General features: G+C 39.6%; 2 protein-coding genes across 6 annotated transcripts in view; one reads left to right on the forward strand and one right to left on the reverse strand.

The window, feature by feature from the left end:
- Window positions 1-6,024, reverse strand: part of USP47 (ubiquitin specific peptidase 47) — a 56,530-nt gene extending 50,506 nt beyond the window's left edge. For all 5 annotated transcript variants that reach the window (XM_080404628.1, XM_080404627.1, XM_080404625.1 and 2 more), the window contains exon 1: window positions 5,856-6,024. In XM_080404628.1, the coding sequence (XP_080260754.1) occupies window positions 5,856-5,894 (39 nt within the window). In that variant the 5' untranslated portion in view covers window positions 5,895-6,024. The remainder of the gene's footprint in view (window positions 1-5,855) is intronic.
- Window positions 6,025-6,106: 82 nt separating this feature from the next.
- GALNT18 (polypeptide N-acetylgalactosaminyltransferase 18) overlaps window positions 6,107-27,330 on the forward strand; it is a 328,849-nt gene continuing 307,625 nt past the window's right edge. The window contains exon 1 of the mRNA XM_080404738.1: window positions 6,107-6,476. The gene's annotated coding sequence lies outside the window, so the exon portion shown is untranslated. The remainder of the gene's footprint in view (window positions 6,477-27,330) is intronic.

Raw genomic sequence — 27,330 nt, forward strand, 5'->3', positions numbered from 1 at the left:
TCTGTCTTAATATCTTGTAGAACCAGTCTCCTTACACTTACCTCCTAATAGTCTTCTAAATACAGTAAATTAAGGTGATTCAGGATTAGTTACTTCCCTTAAAAATCAGATATAGCAACTGTCAATAACAAAAGCATACAGATATTTCCTGGTCATGCCTACAGATCACATAAGAACTCTTAACAAAGTTTGCTGTTATCAAATTAAGGAAATCAATAAGTAACAAAGAATACATTCACAGTAGTAACAGACTGAGTTTTAAAATCTAAGTAGTTTTTTTTTTAACCACTGGACATTTTGAGTATTTTGCACTCTTATTCTTAAAGATTGTAATTTCAACTGATCATATCTTCTTTCATCCTATGAATTGTTTGATTTCCAAGTTTTAGTAACCAGGCTAAAGTAATTGTGAAAACTGTAAATACTGGGGCCAGATTGAGGACCCTGGGGGGCCGTATCCGGCCCACGGGCCATAGTTTGAGGACCCCTGCTATAGAGAGTAGAGCTGTGACCAGATATATCAACACCTGTACATATTTTAGTCCATTACTGCATCAATTGTAATGTTCTGGGGAAAAGGTTTAAAAGAACATCCACTCCAAGCTGAATTCTGACAGGACTAAAACACGTAAATGAAAGTTAACACAAACTCAGTCTCCACAAGTTTTAATCTTGTATTAATATCAATAAATTCTATCAGCAAAAGGAAGTTGGATAATAATGACTTTCATCAGTATTTGTGTAGTAGGACGATTTCTATTTTAAACTATGATGCAAGGCCACATTGATCTAAATCCAGGGGTACTTGGGTTTTAAAAACAACAGAAAATAGAGTTGGTGGACTTCACCTAGTTAAAAATGGCAACAAACAAAACATCAGAAACTTCTGTGTTGTAGGCTGAAATTCTCAGCTCAAGGATAATAGTGTAGAATGTAATGTCAACAAATCTTTGAAGTATTCTCTGCCTTCAGATAACTACTACATAGCTTAGGAAAAAGTTCATGACTAGTTTGAGAAACACTGTGTAGCTGCACAAAAAAAAAAAGGGGGGGGATTACATTTATACTACCGCACTCATTTGGTTTAGAAACTTGATTTAGAAGTCATCAGACACCCACAAAACACTAGAGAAAACTGTGTTTCTTGTTTGTGATGTTCAAAATGTATTACTGCAAAAAAAAAAAAGTAAAATCAAAGTGATAGGTCAGTTGTCAAGATTATTCTACTGCATAGTAACTTTAGCCAGCAGCATTTAAAGACTGTGGCTGCAGTACCACGTACTACCTAAGAAGCAGTTAGCACCTATTAGGCAAAAAAATTTCATCCAGTGATCTCGAGGTGCTATTAAATAATTTTCCTGATCATCCTTCTCATACTACAGATTAAATACCCAGATGTATATAGCAAGGGGAACTAAACTCCGACTGGGAAACCCAGTGGCTGAACTAAGCAGTGAAAGATCTTGCATTCTACTCTCATGTCTTATTCACCAAACTGAAGTACTACTTGAATATCATTCAGAAGGCACCTGTTTGCAAGGAACAATGACTTGGTGGAATTCTGTGTGGATTTTCTGTCTCTCAAATTTGATTTTCAGAATATTTGTTCAGTCAATGAAGTAGTCAGTTTCTCATTGTCACAATCATACCTTTATGTTTTACAACAGAGTACATGAGAAGGAGAGCATGAAAAACTGATAAATTACACAAGCTGTAACCACTTGTAGAATCTCTTTGTACATAGGAATGAAAGAACAAGGATGTCACCAGCACTGAAAAGATCAGTACACCTTTACTAAATAGAACTGCAAAATACCTTAATCAGATTCCTGCACTTCTACTGAAGTTAGAGCGATACCCATCAAGAAACGTATTTTATTTGCTCAATGCATAAGATGAAAATGGATTCATTACTGTAGGGGTGAAAAAACTTAAATTAGTTAGCTGAGAGAGGACTCTCACTATTTGATTTAATGGCAGCAAGTACAAAGCATATATATATTTTGACAGGTGTACTTTGGATACTTCATGCTGGAACACGTTGAGAAAGTATCTGCACAGCATTTATTTAATTAGTGGCACAGACACTTCAAAAACCTCATGGCAGAACATACTTCTTATATTCTGACCAATTCCTTCCATATTCTGACCAATCCTGGGCAACATTCACCAAGTTCTGACATGTCTTCATTTTCAAGAAAAGTCTTAGTGAATTTCACTTACATTACCAGTAAACAAACATGCATCTAACTTCCTCACCAACTGTATTGATTAGAATATTTTATTATTTTCTATTTGAGGTATATTTGCCCAAAGTAAGTTTTAAGTCTACTTTTCCTATAAGTAACGCTGAAAGCCATAGAAGTATTTTCCCTTCTAATAGCACCATTTTTTAATTTTCATTATTATCTTACTATTCCTCCTCCCCCCCAAGGACTACTGTTTTGCTGGACTAATGGGGGAAAAATTATACCAAATAACAAGGCAATTCTTAAAGAACAAACCTAGCATTTACTACCAGGGTGCAGCAACGTCCTGTATGCTACTCAATGCCTTCTTTTTTATTGGATATAAAAGACTACTAAATTAAATGACTTATCTTTTGGATGAAAAGAAGAAAGGAATTGAGGACTGGAAAAAAAAGGAACATAGACCAGTTCACACTGAATCCCACATCTTATGAACAATTCTCATTGTCCTCACCATAAGGAATTACTGGTCACACAATTACAGAAAGTTGGGAAAGTGCTGGGCAGCTGTAGGGATGCAAGAACAAATTTACTAAATGCCTACATAACTTGGGCAAGTGTCAATATAAAAAGAAATCCCAATACTCTGTTATTAGAAACTGCGTAAATACATCTGTTCCAAATGAAAAATAACTTTATGCCAAAGTTATGAGCAAGAAAAAATAACAAGGCCCAGATTACCTGTACTTCAGATATGCAGCTGATCCTATGCAGTGTCCAAAAGAAAATTTTTTATAAAAGACTAATAAAAGATACTCCAAGTGAAATTACTAGTATTTTTTATCCATAAAAACTATTAGGCTTTACAAGAAAAATCCTAATGAAAAAAATCCATGCAATATACTTTAAAAACAGCAATCTGAACCTTTGTTAGCATACACAGATACATATAAACAAAAACTAAAGACTTATAAACAGCCTAATACCTATCTTTCCATTCTTAAAAGAGAGAAGCTGTTAATATTATAGATACCTACTACTACCATATCTACCATGGCATCATATAAACTCATAGGAAAGAACCAAAATCCTTTTCCCATCTACTCCTTCAGATGGTTAGTCATTCCCCAGACTGGCCTAAAGCAAACAACATTACATTTCTTCCTGCTCTTTTACACTGGAAGGCAAATAAAAATATGGTTGTGTACTCGTCTTTAGCAGCCATTGATTCACATCCCAGTTTAATCTTTGAAACAGCACAAGACAGTGAGCTATACAAGCAATACTACTCAGCCCATTGGGAAGGGACAAAACGCATGAACTGTAACCCTTTATCCAGCCCTAAAGGGCAGAAATGAAACTCCAAATGATCTGCTTAGCCTCCAGCTGCTGACAACGGCATAACAGGAATATTTTGAAGAAGGCTGTTGAGGACTCGGAGACCTGGAGAATTCTGTTTACCTGTACCTCACAGTGTTCTCTGCTCATTATAAAAGTATTAATGAATAGAATATTAATGAATCTCAGAAGGATTTGATGTGAATGCATTTATTAACTTCCTATCAATGAAATAAAAATGAGGATATACTGAAAAACATTGGAAAAGTTGAAGATAAACTTCTATTAATATATATATATGTATATATAACCAGATGGGCTTAATACAAATAGCTAATCTGTTTTCCCCATCAATTTTTCTTGTATTCTGTTCAGTGCCATTACTTACAACATGCATAGGTACAGAACAAAGAACTTGAGAAAACTTGCTGAGAAAAAGCAACTTGCACTAGCATTATCAATGTACAAAGTTTATAGATTTCACACTGTGTGTTCAAGATATCCATATCTATAACAACATGTATTCATTTTCCTTCACCCATACCTCCCCTCCCTACAGATGAAAGTGCATTCAAAATACTAGTCCAATGAGTCAGTTAAAAATACACATCTGAATCATATGTATATTCTGAATACAACTTTAAAGCCAACAAGGATTCTATTAATACATTAACTGAAGAAACAGCCTCAGCTAGCTGCTTTTATTAATCACCTTGTCTGTTCCAGTTAACTACAACTAATACCACAAGGTTTCTCCTGCCAGTCTCCTTTATCTCTGTTTATTTTTAAGACGAAATATCTATGTATACTAGCTACTACCTTCTATCCCTGGTCTTCTGTTTTTGTAGGTGTTTGGGGTTTTTTTAAAGCAAATATTTAAGCATACTAGCTACTACACTCCATCCTCTGTCTGAAGTTTCTGAAGGTCTCTCTTCCCTGCAAAAAAACTTAACACAGTCCTTGAAACCTTAGTGTTTTATGAAAGCAAAGAAGCGGTGAAGTTACCTTTGCCCTACATACATTCTGTACTTCCCTGTACAACTGTATGCATGAAATTTGTTTCTAGAAGTCAGTGTTTGTTTCACAGTTCTGATCAAGGATACCATTTAAGGATCAGCATCTCATTTTGCTAAATTCTACAAAATTCAAGTCCTTGCCTCGCAAAGCTTCCCATATGAATACATGATGGCACAGGCAGATGTAACGAACCACAGACATTTGAAAAAAAAACAAGAGGGATTGAATAATTTATCAGAACAGTAAAACTGTCAGAAAAGTTGGCTAAATATGTAAGCGTACCTGCTCATGAAGTAAAGTTTCTGCTAATACTACTCTATGAACAACTGTTTCCAAACATTTAACGCCATCACTCAAAAGACTCCTTCCCCTGCACAGTATCGCTTTTACTTGACACGTGTCATCTGCCTATCGCTGCAGGACAGAGGCTTAGCCTTCCTCTTTCACGCAGGCTCTTATCTTTAGCCTATGGCCAAAAACAAGCCTTCTCCCTTCCTCCCGCAGCAGAGGAGAGATGAGGGGCCCACAATTAAGGAAACTCAACCCACTGCTGAGCCGGGCCACACTTTTTCCGGCACCCCCCGCAAGCACTACCGCCCGTTTATCTGCAGCGCTTCGCGGCGGCGCCGGGGAGGCACGGAGCTGCCCCACGAACGCGGCGGCCCCCCCGGCTGCCATTTCGCACGCCGGCCCCTTTCCCTCAACCGAGGACGTCCTAGGGCACCCAGAGACGCGCCCGGCCGCCGGGGCCTGCTCTCTCCTCTGCTCCCATCAGCTCAGGACCCTCACCCGGCTGCCCTCCAGCCCGGGGCCGGGCTGCCCGCCCGCAGGGCTCCGCACAAGACCTCTGACACGGGGAGCGGCCCGGCCCGCGGCCGAGCGCAGGCGCCGCCGGCCCGGCCCGACCGCAGCCCCGCCGCCACGCAGGCCGGCCTCCCCGCATGCCGCGACACGGACAGGTGCAACTCCCCGGCCGCCTGCGGGGCCCTGCGCGGCCCGGCTCGGCCCCGGCCTCCTCCTCCCCACACCAGCCCACGCGGAAAAGCCGCCCCTTCCCCCCGCGCACCCCAGGCCCGGCCCTCCGTGGGCCAAAGGCTGCCCGGCCCCCTCACAAAGACGGGCCTTCCCTCCCGCCGGGCCTCGCAGGAAGACAGCGAAGCCGAACCAGGCCAGGCCGGGCCGGGCCTCCTCCGCCCTCCCCGGCCGGCTCCGGCACCCCGGGCCTCCCGCACGCCGCGGGGGCCGCCGCCGCTACCTCCCCCGGCAGCGCCCAGTCCAAGGCTCTCCCGCCCCAACCCTGGTCCACCTCACCTCTTTGGGGACGAGCTGGTTCTCCTCACTGGGCACCATGGCCGGTGGCGCGACGCTAACCCCAACCCCGCAGCAGGCTGAGTTGAGCGTCGTCGTCAGCAGCGGGAGGCGGGGGGACGCCAGCGGCTCATCCTCCTCCGCCACCGCCCCAGCCGGCGAGTGCAGCGCCACAGCCTCCGCCCGCTCCGCCCCCGCCAATCAATGGGGAAAATGGCCGCCGGCGCTGCTCTCGCGAGAGCCGCCACAGAGCTGCCGCGCCCGGGCGCGCCTGGCCGCCCTGTCCGCCTGCGGCCAGTCGGCTGCTGCGGGCTTGTGCTGTCGAGGTGCCTGCTTGTTGGCTAAGTACAAGGAGCGGTGTAGTACAAGTACAAGGAGCTAAATACAAAGAGCATAACCCCCGGAGGCGGCCACAGCAGAGCCGCACCGTGCCGTCCTCCCGCCCGCGGGCCGTAAATGGCACTCGGCTGCCGCCACCCCCCGCCCGTCTCTTTGCCCCAAAGAGCAGCGGCGGGAAGCACCGTCCGTGGGTGGGCGGCCGGCACGGGCCTCGGGGCAGGCGGGAGGGGCCGCGGCGCTTGCGGCGGGCTAGAGTAGCGAGTGATTAAAATGAAGTTGCGTTAGGTAAGTGAGGAGGCGTGTGTCCAGAGGTCGTGGCCTGTAGGTGGGGAAGAGCGCTTGGAAGGGCCTCCCATGAGTGAGCCGCTGCCCTGAGGTAACGGGGGGGAGGGAGGTGGAGCGCTGCTTCGCCTCACGCAGCTTTTCCCGCCCTGCTGTCTGTGAGGGAAACTTGCCGGAGTCAAAGGATTGTGCGCTGCTCTTCCAGTTTGTTTCACACAATTTTTTTCCCCCTTGTAACTTTCTGGTGCCTGGCTGTGGGGTTAGAAGAGCAGCAGCAGGAGTCGACGAGTAAGCACAGCCTGATCCCACATGCTTGATTCTCTGTAAATTTAGGTTTAATAGTTCGTTTTCAAATGAAATAGAAGGCATTGCTTAGGTGTTGATTTTTGTCCATGACAATCTTAAATGTTGCTGGTTTTCATGGCACCTGAGGCCTGCTAAAAGCCAAATCCTAATCACTAGAACGACTACAATACACATTACTAGAAAATTATTTCTATATTAACGTCTACTTCACTGCAAAATAATTTTTAAGTGACAAGCATTGTACTGAATGAAGAAGAATGGTATGTAGCAGTTGTACATTGTTGTACCACTATTTTTCTCATTATTTTAGTGTCCTCTTGTGGAAAAATGCAGAATTGAGGATTCTTTTTGGTTTTGTGTCCCAGAAACTTTGTGTTTTGGGGTAATTTTTGAAACCTGTTTTACTGAAGGTTACTGTGAAGATTTTGTAAAATTAAATGACCATTTTGCCGCTTTTATGTTTAAGTAACTTCTCGCTTTCCTCTCCATCGCCCTGGTTTCTCAAAGGTGAGATAAGTAGCACATTTTGGAGTCAGGACATGTTATTAGTGTTTATATTAGTATAGTATCTAAACACTTTTTAAAAGGCTTCAGAGTGGTAATTTCTGTTAATAAAAACATCAGTACCTTTACATTTAAAGTGTGCTGTGGTAGGTGTTAAGTTTCCTCCCCCTCTCTTTTTTTTTCCTTCCTCTTTTGCTTCTTGAACTAAGCACAGAAATCCCCTCATCGAAAATTTACTCAAAGCAGTTTTTAAGTGTATTTCAGACCAGATTTTTATTACATAACTTAATGGGATTTGTGTAGTAAAGGTTAGGAGGTTCTTTGAGACAGGAGCTCTTGCCACCCTAGTTTTAAAATACTCTGTACCTGAAAGCCCCTCACCTTAGACGTTTGAGTTCTAGTAAGACGAAATCAAGCATCAAGGCAGGAACCAGGGAGTCCTTTGCTCTTAACGATACTTCATGTTAAGCCCCGGGTTCTGTAGAGCTATCCCTCTACAAGAGGGAAAAGTGTGTTAAAAAAAAAAAAAAGAGTTGGTAATAGGAAGGAGAGTATGGAATTAATGAACTTGGGTCATTTAGAAAAGAGAGTTTTAATTAATGCTTATCAGCTGTGTTGTTCACTAAAAGGTTTGGGGTTTAGTTGGTGTTTTTGGGGGGGTACTTTTGTAAGCATCTTAGTGTGAGGAAAGGTATCGCAGAAGTAATGAAAAATGGTGTCAACATTTATAGATACTTGAAGAAGTGCAGCTGCCTGGTGATCTGGTGTCCAGTGGTATCCAAAGATCTATGAGATTCGCAAGCATTGAGTTGAAAAGCCAGAGCACAGACATAAGCTTGCAGTAGAAGGTATTAACAATCATCATACTGGCTGGGAGCCTCCAGCAGTGGTATGTGACTGATAGGCCTGGTGTAATGTGCGCCTCCCTCCTTTTTTGGGGGGACTTGCACACCAAAGCCTCTGGAACGGGGTGGGGGGGGTGGGGATTTCAGGAACAAGAAGCTTTCAGAGATGTTACTTTTGAAAATTCCTTTGACTTTCTAAAGTGTTATGTTTTTATGGGGCTTTTTTTTCCTGCCATTTGTGCTTGACAAAGGGCAAAGCTGTGGGATGCAGTGACTAATTAAAATGTATTGTTCTATTGGGATAAAGAGGTAGCTACCGCAGATAAGAATCTGAGGGTTTTTTTTTTTAAAGAAATATTCTGTTAGATCCTCCTGCCAGCTTTTAAAACTGTGCAAACATCTAGTGTAGCATGTGTGCATGAAACATCTTTAATGAAGTAATAATCTGTAGTTAATAATTAAATCTCCAGGAGCTTTTGTAATTTGCGGATGCTACAGTATTTAATCTCTTTACATGAGACTTCTTAAAGCGGAATATTCAGAATTTTATTTTCATAAAAGGAATCCTAGCCTTATGTAAAGACTGATTTAACATACCACAGGTTTAACTTGTTATTAGTGTGAAGAAGAAAAATTGATATCTCAAGCTAAAAATGATCCTGGATTTGCAGTTACAAGTAAATTTCTGAAGCTGTTGATTGTCAAACTGTTGTTCAGAAACGTATTAATGAGAGCTGAGGTATGTCAGTTCTCAGTCAGTGACACTTGACTAGTTTTAGTCAATATGGTATTTACCACATTTATGTATGCATTGTATTAATGGAAATGTAGTTAAGCAACATCAGTGTGCTAGAGTAAATACCAGGCCTTCATTATAAGAGATGATGAACTTTTAAATTATTCTGTGGGAACAGGATAGCTCCCCCTCGCCCCCCAGCTTCTTGAAGCTTATGCTTTAATCATTTCTCCTGCTCTGTGAGAATTCACTCATTCCTGTCACAACAAACAAGGTTTGACAAATGATTTTTAAAGTTTTGAAAACTAAATGGAGGGAGTATTGCCACCTAGCTTTTTCATATGCACAGTTGTATGCTAAGAACTCTAGGGGTACAAAATCTTAAGAAAACATGTCAGAATACAAACTGTTGTATTTGGCAAAGTATTATTATCCTACCTGTTTGAAATAGAAAGAGGATTGCGTAGACTAGTACCATTAATTTGGGATGTCTTTTCTGAAACACTTCAGTTCTGATTTTTCAAATTGGCTCTTGGTGGGAGATCTATTTCTTGTTCCAGAGGTTGGTGGCTGTATTTGTAGAGTGCTTGTTTTCTTCTGTATTGTTCTGTTAAAAAAGCAAACAAGAAACAAAAAAACTCCACCCAAAACAAAAACTCCCCAAAAATCCCAAACTTGAATTTTGTAATGCTTGGCAAGTTGCTGATGAATTATAAAAATTACATAGGTATTCCATATTAGCCAACAGTAGAAATGTAGCCAATGCTGATATTCTTTTAAAGCTCTTCTGCATTGTCAGCACTTCAAGGAAAAACAGCTGAAGGCCTCTCCCCTTTTCAATCTTTGGCAAGTCCACGTCTACTGATAAAAGATGTGTGAAAGTTCAGGATATCACAGTCCAGCAGTTCATTGCACTGCTGATTACTTTGCTGTTTGAGCCTCAAGTAACTTTTCCAGAATTGCATGGGGAGTTTTGAAGCATTTCTCTGAAAATCTGCAGCTAGTGACTGCACCATCCAGCCCTTTCAATAAGGGGGGGTGTGGCAAATAAATCAGTAGATTTGGTCCTTACATGGATGGAGTGAAGGGGAGAACAGGGGAGAATTATAAGGGAGAACAGGTAGATTTAGTACAAGGTAAAGAAGGGAAAATTATAGAAATCTGCATTTTTAAAGGTGTTTTTTGCTAGATTTCCATTTCTTTAATCTGGGTTCCCTAAATATGAAGCAGGCCAATAAAAGACTGAGGAGTATATTAAGATCTTTAAAAAGACAACACTGATTATTTGTAATTCTTCTTTCATATTTTAGCATTTTGGACTGTTGTTGCTTGAGTGTGTTAAATACTGGAATCAAGGTATTAATTTAAAGGTTAGGAATCATTAAATAATTTTCTATTATCTATATCTTTAAAAAAGATATTATAGTCTTCCATGTCTAAAGAAGTGTATGCAGAAACACATAAAAACATTGATTTCTAAGAGTTGAGAATGCTGTGGGAACTTAAAGCTTTTACATGGGAGAATTACTATGGAAAAAGTATTCTCTAGCTTTAGAAAGACCATTGTGGTAGGTCTTGTAGGTCTGTTAGGTAGGTAAGCAGCCCTCTGAAGTTAAACTTCATGAGATAAGAAAAAAAGTCACTTTTAAGTTCAGTGCTAAACATTGTGTTCTGTTGTTCTTAAATAGTGTTTTGTGCTATAATCTATATGAGCGTGCAGCTGTCCTCTGACATGGTAATTCATGCCAAGACCTTTTCAATAAAAAACGGTAGGGGATTATTTTAATTAATTATAAATCAGCAGCCAAGATTCATTGACATTTGTGTTAAAGATTATTTTCTTTTTTACTCTGGTTTCAAGGCACTGAGTGTTCAGGTAGGAAGTTAGTTTTCCATGATGACATTAATCTTATGTATGAATTCCCAAAGGAGTTTGAGGCTGAAATTACAGTTGTAAAGAGAAATGGAAATCATGCAGAGTTTTGCAGGACCATGGATTCCTTTATTAACACTGAATTCTTTCATCAGCTTTACTTTGATTTTCAACATTGTGTACTTCAAACTACAGAGCAGCTTCTAGCATTAGTAGTCTTAACCAGGGGTCCTCAAACTTTTTAAACAGGGGGCCAGCGCACGGATTAAGTGGCAGGAAGTCATCTGCGGCTGCTTGGTTTCCCCCCCCAACCCCCGGCGCGGGGGTTCTGTAAATACTGGGGGGCAGATTGAGGACCCTGGGGGACCATATCTGGCCTGCGGGCTGTAGTTTGAGGACCCCTGGTCTAAACAAAATAAGATTTCAGAGTGTTTGACCTCTTGACGCACTTGTTGAAACCTTCCTGGTGTCATTGGGAGTAGAACACATGCACTAGCAGGCCAACTTCCACTTGGTACGGTGGGAGTTTAGAAAGTAGATGTGGGCTGGTATCATGTAGAGTTTATGACATCAAAGCAACTCTCACACAGAGTTTGCTGCCTTAGGCTCGTGGCCAGACTGTAACTTGTCTATCTAAAATGTGTGCAGGAGCTTGGAAATCTGCTGTCTTTTTAAATGTGCAGACTAGTAAAGTGTACTGGATGCATCCTTTCTGGAATATGAGCTAGTATGTTATCCAACCCCCTCGTCTAAGGCTTTGGGGTGGCTGGCAGGAAGCCATCTCTATGCACAGCAACATAGCAAAGGCTTACCTATGGGAAAGCAAGAAGAAAGAAGAGTTGCCTTGAACGCATACCAGGATGGTAATGTCATTCGCCAAAACAGTTCAGTTATTTCAGGGGTTCAAAACAAACTCACAGTGACATAGCCGGTATATTTTAAAACATTGAATTAACACTTACTGCACATGAGGAACTGCTGTTGAAAAGTCACTGTAAGAGTGCAAAGGCAGCATTAAGTAAGACTATGTAATGTACAAAAATAACAGTAGCTTAGCTTCATGTGGGACTGCTCTCAGTGTGGACGCTCAAAAGTATTTATAGCTGTCCTTGGGTCCAGGGGAGTTAAATATTCAGATTTGCATTAGGAGTTCCCAGTGACCCTTCAGAGTAAACCTGGTGAAGTTTAATACTGTGAGCAAATGCTAATTATACTGCTAACAGGTCCTTAGGCAAGCAGGAAGTGGTTTCCCATACTCAGCAAGCCCTAGTACATAGGAAACATTCCTTCATCCCAGATTTAAGTTCCTAGATGGCCTTCCCCTGGATGAAACATGGTTTTTTCACCTTTTCCTTGTAAGGTGTCTTGATTATCAGTGTCAAGTGGTAGCTCTCAGCTGCCTGGGCTTCATCCCATCCCCTTACACAGGGTTGGGTCAAAATTGCAGCAGTTGGCACTTTTCGGATGTGCTGGTTGCACAACTGAGTACAAGGGCAGTACTTGCAGCAGGATCTGTGCCCTGGACTGCCTTGTGGTGTGGTCTGCTTTTTGCCTCTGCAGTGCCCAGGAGTCGAGACCTGCCAGCCTTCTCTGCTGGGGCAGGAGTGGAAAGCAGGAGTGGGCTGTCACTTCTCTTCCCATTTCCCTGTGAATGCTGCTTACTGACAGTGCTTGACATCACTCTTTCTGTTTTGCTCTGTGCCTTCACTAATAATTTTCTTCCACTGGTGATGGGAAGAACTTTATATTTTGAGGAGTATTGGGGTGGTTTGAGTTACTTTATAAACTGTTCTAGGATTGCTGAGGGGAGAGGCATTGCTCTTCACCTGCGCCAGGGCTCCCTCCTGTGTATCACATGAGGCCTGTGTGTCTGTACAAGTAGCTTCCTGCTTGCGCAGACTGCATAGCGTAGCAAACTTTGTGCCCCCACAATGGCAAGGGCTCAGAGCGCCCTGCACTCAGATATCTCTGAAGTAGCTTTTATGTAGTATGCGCATAGCTGTTGGGAGGCTTGGTCTAAACACCTGCTTCTGGCTCTGTGGTTCCATGTGCTCAACTGTGTCCTCATTTTGCAATAGGCTGTCCCCTGAACATCTGCAGCTTTTTTGGGCTTTAAGGGCTAGACTGCTGTGGGTGTTGCTAAGCTCTTTCTTGCATGAATTAATGTAGCTTTACCTTTGGCAGCAGCAAAGGGAGCCGCCAGAGGTCTTGCATAGCATTTAAAATGTCAGCTGCCAGTCTAGAACAGCTGCCAGCACTGGAGCTCTGGCAGGGGAAATGCTGTCACAGGGCAAGTGCATGGAATGTCAGTGTGGACACAGCATGAGTCAGGCTGGGCAGGGAATTGTGTACAGAGTATCCTGATGCTGGTAAAATGCCCTTTGAAATCTTCGAGCAAGTTGTCTCCTGTGTTACTTGGATCCTGTATAAGGAAATGCTACTGGCTCTTGACTCTCATGTTTTACATTCAGACCTGACTGTAAGTAGCCCATCAGAGCATGGTATCTACACTGATAAAGTAAGCCTGCAAAACTGGTAGTCTGTCTTCTGACTGAAAGATTAAGGCAAAGCACTAGGTAGTGAAAGTCTTAAGAAAGAGTGTAGTTTCTAAAAATAATAATTTTGCATAAATGTATCTCAATTTTAAGGTTTTTTAAAATTTACTTTCTTTTAAGTGTTTGGAATTCTTCTGTTGCTTGGGCTGAATTAACATGGGGAAAATGATAAAACCAAAAATTTCTAACTACTGTCCTTGCTCGTCATCATTGGCTTTGTGAGAAGATGCCTCAGAAGAGCAGGTGTTTCCTCAGTGTTTTGATTAGAAAGCTTGGGTGCAGAGCTTTGAAATGTGTGCTTATTTATGCTAATTTGAATCTCCTATTTACTGTTAGCATGGGAAGTAAACTTCTTTCTATACTGTTATTTCTTTGCAATGAATTGTGCCAGCTGTTATAAGATAGATTCATATCCATTTGCTTAGCACCTGTGATATAAACCAGGCTTGTTAATTGGACCTGTTAGATGTAAGCTTGTCTACCACAGATGCCCAGATAGGTGAAGACAAATTCCAGATCATTTGGATTAGATCCAAATCGATTAATGAGACTTAGTTCTTCAGCAGAAGGTTCTTTTATATGGCAATGTTAAAGGAAGAAGTCGTCTTTTTTGGGATTTTTTGTTTGGCTGGTTAGTAACTTAGGGTACATCCATGAAATACAAGGGGGTGTGAATTAAAGGGTCTCAATACCATGCTCATAGATACAGTAACAGGTTGGGTACTGTAGTATTTACCAGTGTTTTACATATGGGATTAATCTATGCCCTTCCTTGAGCTGGAAATGTGTGCTTTTCATGCTATATGTCTTTGTATATATGCTGGTTTTGTGTTCTTGTGGTAACAAAAGATTTACATTAAGCAGGCCAAACCAATTTTAAATACTAACAGGCATATGGAGCTGTGCTTTTTATACCACCACTTACTGGAAACCAGATGCCAGACTTGCTGATGGGAATGCTGTCTACTAGGATAATAGTGAGCCAAAAGCACCCATGAAATTTTGATGTTCTAGGTTTATTTCTGTGTATAGGAAAACATTCATATACAGTAAAGCCTTCATTCTGTTCTGCATCCAAGATCTGTGTCGTATTGCAGATTTTTAAGTCTAGGAGGGTTTCTGAAATAGGAAAATGCAAGCCTCCAGATCATCAGAGGGTTACCATCAAAACTGCTTGTGAAGCTATAAACAAAGATAAAGTCAGTCATATTTCTTTTGCCTGTTCTGACCACTGAATTCTAGGAAGAATAAAAGCCTGACTATAACATACTTTTCTAACTGCAAAACTGTTGCTAATACCCTGACCATCCTTCAGTTTGGTCTTCCCTATTTTATTGCTGCTTCTTCGGCCTATTCCTCTTCTTTCTGGTTCCAGATGTTTTCAGAGACAGGATAAAACTATAGTGGCCTGTCTTTTGTTAACCTGGTTTTTGTATTCCCACGTTGCTTATTTTCATGTCTTTGAATTTATCCATGGTGGCACTAATGTTTTAGGCATGAAGAGGTTAATGAAGCTGTAGCTACCTCATAAAAAAATTCATGTTCTTGGCAGCCTTGGGATGGTAGTCATTGCCTGCAGTCACATACAAGGACTATTATCCTTTTTGATTGCCGCATTTCTATATAGCCAAACTAGATTGAACAGAATCTGTAGGCTCTTTTTATATGTTTCTCAGCAGTAACAGCAATTTCATGGTGCCTTTTTTGAAAACAGAAAGGGCAACTTTTAGTAAACAGTTGATCAAAGCAAGAACTCCTATGGTAAAGTGAATAAAATAATGTTCCTTGAAAGGTGTTTTGAAGATGTGATTTAATTTTTGGAAAGAAGAAATTCATGGCATAAGAAACAATTCTGAAATCCTCAGTACTAGTTGGATTCTGGTTCTTTGGCTGCTTAAACAGTGGTTTTACCTTAGGATAAAGTAACTAGCAGATTTTTTATTTTTTTTTTTAGTATGAAGAAGGGGAAAAAGTGAAAGCAGTAAGAATTAAAGTGGACATGCTATTTTTTAAAATTTCCAATCAAAGTGATTATTTTGGAAAATTTCAGAGTAATTACTAGTTAGTTGTGCTATGGTGCCTATTTCAAATCACTTACGTCACTGAGAATGAGGTCACTCAATGCACTTGGCTTGCTTCATGACTTTTTTCTAGGTGATGTTAAGTTGTAAAGCAGTACTTGGGTAAGACGTTGAGTTTCAACCACACATTTAGTTTGGTACTAATAAGCAGAATGAGGAAATCTTGTTAAAACTGTAGTAGCTACGGGACATTCACAGGCAGAACTGAAGAGCTAGATACAAAGTAAAAAACCAAGCCAATATTTCATATACAGTACTCACTGCATCTGTATAGTCTTGAGGAGTGAAAAGTATGATTTTGAATACATGGTTCTGTTGTTTGGTCCTGTTGTTCCCATGACTATTTACTTGTGTATGTTTCAGGAGCCTGTAACTTGTTTTTGTTATATACAGAAGATGTTTAATGTATCTGAGTGTTTCTGCAGCCTTGAATCTTGGAAGTAGCTGAGATTTATGATTTTGAGCTGTCCGCTTAAATTTAATCAGCTATTTTTCATATTCTTATGTGTTTAAGGGGGAGGTGGTGTACTTATTATATGCTACTTTTTATTTATTAACATTAGCTAATACTACTTAACAAACATATTCTGTCATAGCTGAAATATCTAAACTGTGTATCAAGTGTATTTGTATCAAGTGTGCCAATCCAGAGATAGAGTATGGATGAGTGGTCCTATTTTGAAACCACAGAAGAAATAACTTGTTTTTAAAATTGAGAGTAACTGGCAATCTTTTCTACTGTAAATGAGATGTATCTATGCATTAAAAGAAGCTAGGTGTTAGAATCCTGTTGTGAAATGGTTAACTGCAGCATAGTGTCCTTTTGTTTCTTTGAAGTTATAGCATGTCTTAATCACGCTTAAAACAAAAAAAACGAATGAAAGATTTTCTTGAGAGCGCCATTAGACCTTCCTCTATCACTTTCCTAAGAGGCTCAATGTAAGAAGATTAACATCTCTCTGGGTATGCAGAGAGACACTTTTCATTTTAATAGTATGCCCTAGCATCGTATTAGCAATGTTTCCTTGTGCTTAAGCATGTGGAAAGAATATGGAAATTACAGGTGTGGGAACAGCATGACATAGCTGCCTGTGAACACTGGAATTCACTATGCATGGTGTAAGTCATGACACTTAAAATTTTGCAAGTTTTACTTTATATACTAGATTTTTCTCACATTAATTTCAAGACTTTTCTCTTTTCCTAAGCTCTCACAGTTAACCCTGAAAGAAGGAACTAAACTTACTTATTTTATGTAAATTTGAAGCTTAGCTTAATGATAGAGAACCCTCCAGACATGGCAAAGTGAGAGGCAGATCCAAAAAGTTTGGACAAGAATGGGAAACTAAGGCAGAAGAAAATCTACTATCTATAAAATGAGAGAACCTGGATGCATAGGTAGCTGTGATACTGATCATAAAAGGAATAAATATCTTTAAAAGAGCAAGCTTCCTTTTTTGTTGTTGTTGTTTTGTTTCTGTATCCAAAGAGATTCTGGGATGAACCAAAGCACTTCTCCACAGGCATTTATAGGAAAGAAGAAAAAAGCAGTAACGCTACTTCCTGGTACCGCAGTAGATAGTGGTAATTAAGAAAGCTTTTGATAAGAAAACCTACTATAAAATAAAAATGTTACAACATTGTCGAGCAAAAGCATCTCTCTGCCTCCTTTATCACAACAATCTTTCGTTGATGAGAAAACTGAGCCTTATGTACTGAATCACTGAGGCAGTTCTAGGTGTCAGATACCTTGCAAACATGAGGTTTGTGATTCTGCTGTGAGCTGTTTTGGTGATGGAATCAGAGCATGGTTTGAGAAGAACAAAATTGCATAAGGACGTCTCTGTTGGTTGTTTACTAGTAGCCAATGCCACTGGAATAAACAGCTGTACTGGCAGTACAGTGTCTCTTTGTCATCTTGTCTAGCAGCGCTGGAGATGAAAACTTACAGCTTGGGTCTTGAATTGACTGAAGGAAGCCTAAGGGATAAGGGAGCTTGTCATATGACTTGGAAAACCGAAGCAATATGCAGTAGTTCACAGACAAGAGCTTTTTAAATCCAGAAGTTGTCTTTGCCAGTATCACTCTAAACAAAACTCTAATAGACAAACATAGAAGTTGAAACCCTTGTCCCACCCTACCTTCCCCAAAAAACATGTCCCTCCTCTCTTCCCCTATGCTGTAGAGAAAACTACAGTTTTCTTGGGTGTCTTTGCCAGAGTAACGTGTGATGGAGAGTCAGGTTTTTCAATGCAATGTAACAGAAAGGTGGGAAAAAAAATTCCTCAACAAGACAGTGACTGGACCTCAGTTTGCCTTGTGGAATTAGGACAAGTGATGATAATACAGGACTGCCTGTCGTCTTAGAAGCTACCGGTGCTGGTTTCACATTTTGTCAAAGTATATGTAAACATTTGGATCCACTGAATGTCTTCCTGCAGGTGTAGTTTTCACAGGAAAGGGAAAAATTGTGATTTCATGAAGTCACAGATAATTAATAAACTATGTTCAGATATTGCTTAATTGATCTTGTTTCTTTACAGTGAAAGATGATTCAGGTGCTGAGTTTTCTAGAATGCCACACATGAATCCAGTGCCAGAAAATAGGGGAAAAAAACCCCAACCAAAAAACAAACACACCACAAATTTAATAAGACTAAAACATCCTTGTAGTTCTGCTGCTGAGCAAGCTTAAAGGAATGTATTTACGTGGATTCGCTGGAGGTTGTTAAGGCTGAGTTATGATTTCAGTATAGTAGAATGTAGTGAGTGGGTTAGAAAGAAGTATGCTCTTACACTGAAATTATTGCACTTCTAACAGAGATAAAGAATGCTTGATTTACCTTACTGAGGTCTATATTGTCCCAAAGCCTTCTGCATAATAATGTCCAGAGATCTCTGTGCTCCATTCTGCGTCATCAGCTTTTTGATATATATACCTTTTTATAATTTCTGAGGTGGGAATAATTTAATTCCTGCTTACTTCCAGTATGCCAGCTTATGTGCCTGCCTGCTATTCTTGATCTACTTTTGGTAGTTCTTACATAGAGATAGTATTTTACATTTCTTATATAGCAACATTTTCAGAGTAGAAATTCTTCCTTTGTTCAGTTAGCACTTAACATACTGGAATTCGGATGTTTAGATAATCCTGTAATAAATTTAATAACTAAGAATTTATTCCTCTAATAGTTTTTGTAAGTAGCCATTAAATTATTCCTCAAAAGCTTGATGCCCCCACCTTGTAGGAAGGAATGCTTATTCATCCTTTTTATTTTTTACAGAGACTTTGCACTTAATTTGGAGCACTTTGAAATGAAAAGTCAGAAGGATGTGATCTCATTTAAAAGTAAAGGATCGTCCAGATGGTCTCTTCAGCATAAAGTCACTAATGTGTCATATGGTCTTTTCAATACAAAGTCACTTACACGTTTCCACCTATCTGGTGGGACTGAACCAGATATGGGGCTGAACAAAAGTACTATAGAGAGAGTTTCTTTCATCATCTCTTCCTATTCCCCAGTTTCTAAAGTTACAAAATATGCAGGATGCATGTACATTTTGGTTCAGAGCAGGAATATACTTAAAGAATAAATCTCCTTGCTATTACTATTTGCTGTTGCTTGGCTCACTTTGTCAGGCAGTCTCTTCAAAGGCATATAATCTGTGGATGCAAAGTCCTCCGTACCACTGATTTGTTCTGCAGACCTTCTGTGGATGGGTTGCACTGTCTGCAGATTCCCTAATGTTATAGAGAAGTTCTACAAGCAATAACCTACATTCCCCAAAATTCAAAGTAATTGAGGATTCCTTTTCCCTTTGCTTCTATAGTAAAACCTTTCAACAGTTTTTGGCTCCTCTGTGATTATCTCTCTCTGTGTACTCAAAATATTTACTTGCTGTGGAGAAATACTGCAGCTAGGAATGGTAATCAAAGAAGAAATTAATAAAGAGAAAGTAGTTCTGTATGCAGTACAAGCCTAAGTATGAGGAATAGTTCAAGTGAAAGTCATTTATTCTAGGAATCAATGTTATTGAGCAGCCTAGTGGTCAAAAATACAAATTGTCTTGATTTTTTTAAACTTTTCTTTGTACTTCCCTGTCTTTAGAGTGTGTTGGTTTTTTTTAAATCTCTTTTTGGGTAAATAATGTTCTTTTTAGCAGTGATACCGTTTGTGTGTAGCATTAATAATTGTGAACATGCTCAAAGGATCTGTAAGAAAATATCTTTTTAAAAACCTCAGTTTAGGTAAGTAGTCATGTTTTACTTGATGTTTGCAATATATTAAACTATACCTGCAAGGTGAAATACTTAGTATTTTAATTTAATTCTTTGAATGAGGACCATCTATACCCTGACTAGATCAGAATACTTAGCTTTTGATTCAGGAAATAATTTATTTTCAGAAACTCCCATGGAGATTCTTCTTAAAATTCTGCATTCTTTATCATACTCTTATAAATGACTAAAAATAATTTCAACATACACAGTACATCAGATAATAGATGTATGGAAAATTCTGACTACGGTTTTCTCAAAATGTACTCTGTGACTCTGTTGGAATAAGATGCATCATACTGAGTCATGGTTTTGGGTGAGCAAGGAGCTATATTTTAAATTATATGGATATTTTAAATTGCTGAATTACATAGCTGAAAAAACGCTTAGAAACACTCTCTTGCTACACAGTTTTGTGATAAGAATTCCTTCAGTTTTAGACAGTGATTTTTCATTTTGCTGATAGTAAAGAAGTCCAGTTAGAATAAGACCCAGCCGGTTGAAATCTGAATATTCATTATAGTTGCTTCTCACTGCAGGTGTGCTGGAGGTTTGGTTGAACTCAGCCTGTAGATAATTTTTTAGATCCCACCAATGAACATGCAATTATAACTGACTCTCCTTCAAAAGAAGAAAAAAAACACCCAAGGTTTTGAAGAAAAAAGAAGTCATGTAGAATTCTGTTACACTGGAACTAGCTTAATCTTTTCAGCCCCTTTCCACTTCAAGTGGAGTTGTGAATTTTCAACACTTGCAAAAAAACCCTGTGGTTCCAACATGGGAATTGACATAGGAAGCTCAGGTCTGCTCAGAGGAGCTCAAGGACTCAGACCTCCCAGTTCTTGTTCTGATACAAAACATCTGGCACTGTTTGGAGCAAAGGTTGGGTTGTCTGGGTTCTAAGAGCTGTTAATGGCACTTCTGGGAGGCTTTTTGGGGCTGATGGCGAACCAAAGGCTGCAGAGGTGGGGTGGGGTGGCATAATGACAGCCAGACTCTACTAGTTGACTCCTCTGCTGGACATTTTCTGACTTTTGAGATGTTCTTAGTTGGTCAGTTAGATAAGGTTTATGGCTTTTCATTGTTTGAAGGAAGCACAGTGTATATGTACCAGGAGCCATGTCTTGGGACTGTTGTAAAACCGATCTAACTACAAAGGCAGTGAAGCTCTGACATTCTTAGTTTGGACTGCATCTTAATAGGTGTATTTTTTTTTTTTTTTATGTGCCCTGTATAAACAGAAAATCTGCAAAAAATCAGAAAAGACAAATGCATTTCTTCTCACTTAATAACCTTTATTACTAAGTTCCTATTGCAATTATCCCTTCCTTTCAAGGGCTTTTCCAGATCCCAACCACTTCTAAAGATGTGATTCTCATTAGAAGGCTAATTGATCTACTTAGCTATGTGAATGTGTAGTGTAGCAGAAATCTTGCACTTTACAAAACACTTCACTGATGCAAGCATGTCCTCTATACCCCACAGTTACAATGCTTCTGATTTTTTTAAATTCAAGAAAGCAAAGTAAGCTCAGGAGTGTAGGAGAGGCAAAATATATGAGGGCAGATTAACATTCAGAGGTGAAACATACAGATAAAACATTAAAACCAAAGTCTCTTAACTGTAAAGGGACATTGTCAATACTGACAATATAAGGATGCTTTGCAAGTGCAATACATACATCTCCTGAGTCCATTTTTTTAAGAGCTCTCAGACTCCAGCAAATAAAAATATCTCAAATTGTCAACTGGATAACCAATGTGAGGGAATAGAATGAGTAATTTTTGTTTGCAGATGTGGGTAAACTCACACGTGCTTGTCACATCATCCTTCCTGTCTCCCCACACCTGCTCTTTTCTTAGGACAGAAGCATTCATATTTACAAGAATGAAAATGGTGATGCAGAGCATCACAGGATTGAGAGCCTATTATCCATGGATCCAAGACAACTTTGCAGAGGGAAAAGAAATGTAGCACATTCTAATATCTCCTTAAATGTTTTGGTTTTTTTGTTTTAGACAGTGGTTTTAGACTGAATAAATGAGTACAGGATTTAGAGACTCCAGATACCCTAAGTATATTGAATTAAAATAAAATTAGGGAGTATTGCTGTAGTAAATAGCAGGCAATGTGTTTTACAGAGAAATGGGTAGAAAATGTTTCTGGATTCAGTATACTTCCAAGTAATTACTAAGAGCTGATCTTGCTGCTAATTCAAACAACAAAAGCATTTTCTAATTACATAGGTCCAGATTTTCTGGTTTACAGTTTCCCAGCACAGAGCTCTTCTTTGGGAATCCTAGGGTAGAATTTTCCCTCCTCTGCCTGTTCTTCTGCAGGAGCCGGGAAGTAAAAAAAGGTGTTCTTGGCTCACACAATGCATGCTGTGGTGGTGCTGCAAGCTAATAAACATTACACCTAGTTTTCAGCTAGGAAGTGCCAAAAGATCTGATAAATTGAGGCTGTAGTGCCTTTCCTTCAGAGATATCCAAACATTTTACATTTATGTAAATAGCTGTCTTACTCAAATATGCATAGCAAGATGGTGTTTTATTACTATTTTCCAAGGAATAAATGAAGACCCAGAGCTGTAATAGACGTGACGTAGCAAGAATAAAATCGTAACATTATGCAGCAATGATGGAAACTAGTAGTCCTCTGTCTAGTAGCCAGTTGCTTCAACTGCAGAGTAACAGCTTCATATTAGTAACACCGGCAAGGAATTATTTTAATAACTCCTTGTAATATCTTAAAATGAATCTACATATTGGGAGAGTGGAGAAGTTACTGTCTATAGCTACAACTGTAAAAACCGATAGCATGAAGCTGTTTGTGATATGAGACGTTTGCAGGAAAACATGGATTTTGCTACCGAGAAGAGCAGGTGATTTTTTTTCTAGCTACACAGGAAATCTTTAGGCATACTAATAAAATTAATTTTGGAAGATTTTCTGTATTCCCAGGTGAAAGTTAAATATCCATGCAGACTCTGTGGCATATGGTCATTGTAACACTATAACTTTTCTTCTTACTTTCACTTTCAGAAAATGAAATATTTTTAAAAAATATTCTTCATTATACAGTTTAAACATGGAAATAGAAATAGTCCATTCACAAAGATGAAGTCAGAATATTTTGGTCTTACTAGAGTGACTTTATTTGTTTTCGAAACAGATTCCTGCTGAGGGTGTGTAACACTTGTTGAAGTGAGATTTTCAGCTGTAAAAACATCATTAGAAAATTTCGCTCTCGATTTCATAGCAGTTGGTGTTTCTTTAGCCCATGCTATTAAATTCAGTCCAACTGTAGGTGGTCATAGTTCTTGTCTTGAAATCTCTGTGTGTGCGTTAGAATTAGAAGATAGAGAATTAGAGAAATATGGACTACTATATTAGAATTAGAGACAGAATATAGAGGAAGGACGTCAGTACACACTCCTGACTTCCTGGAGAAAGCACAAGTGAAAACATCTCTCTGTACAATGGCCTGCTATTTGGTCAATGACTTAAGAAAAGGTTTTGTTCCCTTAAACTGCAGTCTGTCCCTTCATCCCTAATGTCAAGGATGTATGTATGTAACTTTAAGAAATGAGTTAAATATCTGACCTTGCAAAATCCATTTTTTAAATTGCTTGGATTTTCCAATCCAGTAATACAAGGCACCAGCTGCATAGTGAAAGCTAAGAGAAAGAAACTGGAATTCACCAACTGTTGGCATGAACTTTCTGTAGTTCCTTTGCTTTCGTTTTCACCTGAAATGCAAGTTCACTTAGTTTTGAGTTTACTCTTGCAAAGTTGAATATTTTGCTTGCAACTTAAGATAGAGTTTATTTTTAAGAATTCTTAGTTCTTGGCCAGTATGGCTTATCAGACAAACGCTGGTGTTTTCAAAGACATATTTACATGGAGGGAGGGTAAATGTCTAGTTTACATCCCTGTGGATTCCTTCCCTCTATGTCTCATATATCCTTAGTCACTTAGGATAAATCTAGAAAACTAAAATTTTGATCTAAGCATTTCCCTCGGAAGATGGCAGCATTGCTTCAGGGAACAAAATTGCCTGCACCATCGAGGAAATCTTGGAAGTTTTAAATATTTAAGTTCTGTCCAGTATGAGAGAGAAACTGTGACATATTCAGTCATTTGTGTTACCTGAATTTACATATCAACATCAGTCGTGGGACTGGATGAATTTCATTAGTTTGCTGCTATGTTTGCAGGCTTTGTGATGAAAAGTTACAGTTACCAGGACTATAATGAGTTTTGTGACTTGTATTAAAACTGTATCATTATTTTGATTCTTTGTTGTTGTTATAGAGACTCTAATTAATACTGTAGTTGCATTTCTGAGACTTCAGCTGCAAACTTTGAATTTGATTGCTTCAGTTGCACTAAGCAGAAATATCTTACAAGAATTTTAATTTCAGATTCATGTATATTTCCCTTCCTGTCCACTGACTGCTTTAATTCTTTCAGGGCTTGATCCTACTCTATCGGAAGTCACTGAAAGATATTTTCAATGAATTTTCTTGTAGGTGACAAAACTGAGGTAAAACATTTGACAGTATCCTAACACTTTTGTAGAAGTAGGCTAAAAACCCAATGTACTTTACAATGTCCTGGGGGCATTTTTCTCTTTGTTTCTTTCTCAAAACCCTGTGCAAGATTAAAAGCTGAAAAGCAGAAATTACTTGGAGTATTTGCACCAGGAGTGGTCAGCAGAAGGTGCACACAGAAGGAGCAGTCAGAAGAGATAGGGATGTTTGTTTCTTGCACTTAAATATGGAGGGCTGTATTAGTTTCCACCACTGTCAATAGCAAGCTTAAGTGGATAGAGCAGGGGTCCTCAAACTAGCCCATGGGCCGGATACGGCCCCCCAGGGTTCTCAATCTGCCCTCCAGTATTTACAGACACACACACACACACCCTGCCAGGGATTGAGGGGGGAAAACCAAGCAGCCGCAGATGACTGCCTGCCACTTGATCCGTGCGCTGGCCCCCTGTTTAAAAAGTTTGAGGACCCCTGGGATAGAGGTTTTTGAAAGTGAAGGGCATAAGTATGGCTATTCAGAGGCAGAGGGTACTAGAAATAGGTGCTGGAGAAAAATTAGAACAGTTTGGAATAGAAATAGGGTAACTAAGTGGTACATGAACTGTTAAGGAATGATGAATTAGTAAATATGGGTAGGAGGCAAGAGGATGGGAATGGGAATCAGAAATTTGGTGGAAATGGAAAGAAAACTAGAATCGTCATGGAATGGTGACTGTCAATGAAAAGTGACTAGGAAGTTAAGCCATGGAAAGGAGACAATAAGCAAAGATGTTATAATCTCTGTAATCCCCAGGTCTGTCATGGAACATAGTGTGTGATGTCTCATGAAAATCCTGATTGTCTGCTCAAAGGAAAGCCTGCTAGGATTTCACATGATGAAGACTTTTACCTGCCGAAAGGAGAAGAGGTCAGATAAACCCAGAGAGTGTCCCTGGATTGAGGGGCATCTATAATAATGTACTGTCAAACAGTTCCAGACTGCATACTTTCCTTTGTACATTTGTAGATATCACTCCTGCTTCTGGCATCTTCTCCTGCTGTGTTTTGATTTCCAGGGAATCCATTCCTGCAGTGTAGCTGTAGGATGGCCCCTGTTTTTCCCCAGAACTAATTTCTGGTTTCTTATGGTTAACTCTGCTGTCCCAGCTTCTGTCCTCTGGAATTCTCCAGCTAGTATTTGTGTCTCAGGTACCTAATCGTGTGGTTGTGTGCACTTGGAAATGGAGGAAATAGGTTGTTTTAGTACACAGAAATGGAGCTACCACAGAGAGCAACAGTTCTGACACAAGCTGAACACCTTTGTGTTTCAGTTATTCAACTCCCATTAGCATATTTAACTAAGCTAATGTTATTAAAGTTACTGAAATTAACAAAAGATGTGGGCTCTGAAAACATCTCTGCAAGGTGGAGCTGTGTTACATATGCAGGAATATCTTTTGTAATTCCAGCCTCAGAGTGGGGAGAAACAGAGCTGCGTACAACTGATGTATATTGATGCATGACCTTGATACTTGCATTACCAACAACAAAAGTTTGTAGGCAGCATGTTTTGTGGCAAATATTTGAAGTAAGATTGAAAGAACAATCAGCTGAGAAACAGAAACCTTGACTGTATTGTAATAAAAACAAGCTCTGACACCTACTGTGAGTCTAAAGCCTTTAATTGTGCTTTCCTGAAAGATAAAAAATCCCCAAACCATCCAGTATCGTAAATAACTTTCAGTATAGTAGCAAAGAGTAAGCAAAACGCTGTATCTTTCATTTACAACTTGACTTCACATTTTCGAGAGACATTGCTCAAGAGTATCAGGTGCGTGATACAATATAGATTTGTAACAATCTGTGTAACAAGCTAATCCCTTGCTAAGAAATTAGTTGGCTTAAGAAGACTGTAGCACCTTTATGATTTCTCGAATGAGTAACATGTTGTGGTGAAAGGTCTGTATGTCACTAGCTCACAGGTTGCTAGAGGCAATCTCAAATACCTTTTGCAATGGTGTTTGCATATAATAACCTGAAATCCTGTCTGAATACTGACATACAGAGTTAAGCTTTACTGTCGAGGTCCTGACTTAAGACACCTGATACTTACATTGAATACGAAGTGGACTTTCCAAAACCATTTAATGTTTCTGGAGGCAGAGTTTCCATGTGTTTTCCATGTTACTCAGTTCAGCTCTGCAATGTGTTGCTCAATGGAATTGAAGCATGTTGTTATGATTTGTTCCATTCGCAGGTGAGGAAATATACCTTCTAATTGACCAGCCAAAAGTTCAGTGCTGGAACCAAAAATAAAATTAGTCCTTTCTAATTTGTGTTGAGAGGAATAAAGAGTTTACCGACTGCATTCTGATTCCGTGGCAAATCTTGTCTTTGAACTGTAAATGAATGGGATGGTATTGTTAAGCATTTGAAATGAATGGTGAAGGTGCTCTGAAGAAAATGTTGTGTGGATTATATAGTTTACATTCCTAACGGTGGAGACAGTAGCTTAACAAAGATCATGTGAATATTTCTGTTTTGGTGCAGACCAGCTGCAGATGGGACACCATCAAATATATTGTTTAAACAGGCTATAAAACCAGCCTTGCTAAATCTGAGCATTGTGATGATTCCAGCGAGCTCACTGAAACAAGTTATTTTTGGCAGTAAAGAAAGAAGATAGGACTTAGGATCTGCACTGAGAACCTAATTTTCTGTTTATTTAGGGAAGAGGAAATGAGAAGCAACATTACTCATATAATGTTACTCAGGATAAAGCTAGTGTAAAACAATGAGGATGAAAAACTAAGATAAAACTGACCTCTCTTCAGGGGAAGAAATCAGGCTGATAGATGTGTCTGGTTGGATTTGTGGAGAACAGATGATAGGAAGGTTTTATATTGGATTGGATTGCTGTCTGAAAACAGTAACCAGTGAGGTCCTTGGGGGAGTTTTGTTTAGTTCTCTTACCCATATTTTCTATATAATGTCTTGTACTTCCTGAGGTCCGTTTTTAAAGCATTGATCTAGGTAACATGTATAGTCCTGTCACCTAGTGTTTGGAAGCCATGTGGAAAATTTTGATAGTAACTAAATGCCTCTTGTTAATTTAAAATACAATTATATGTTTATAGATTTCCAGTA

Source organism: Falco punctatus, assembly GCF_963210335.1.
Source record: "Falco punctatus genome assembly, chromosome: 10".
NCBI lineage: Eukaryota > Metazoa > Chordata > Aves > Falconiformes > Falconidae > Falco > Falco punctatus.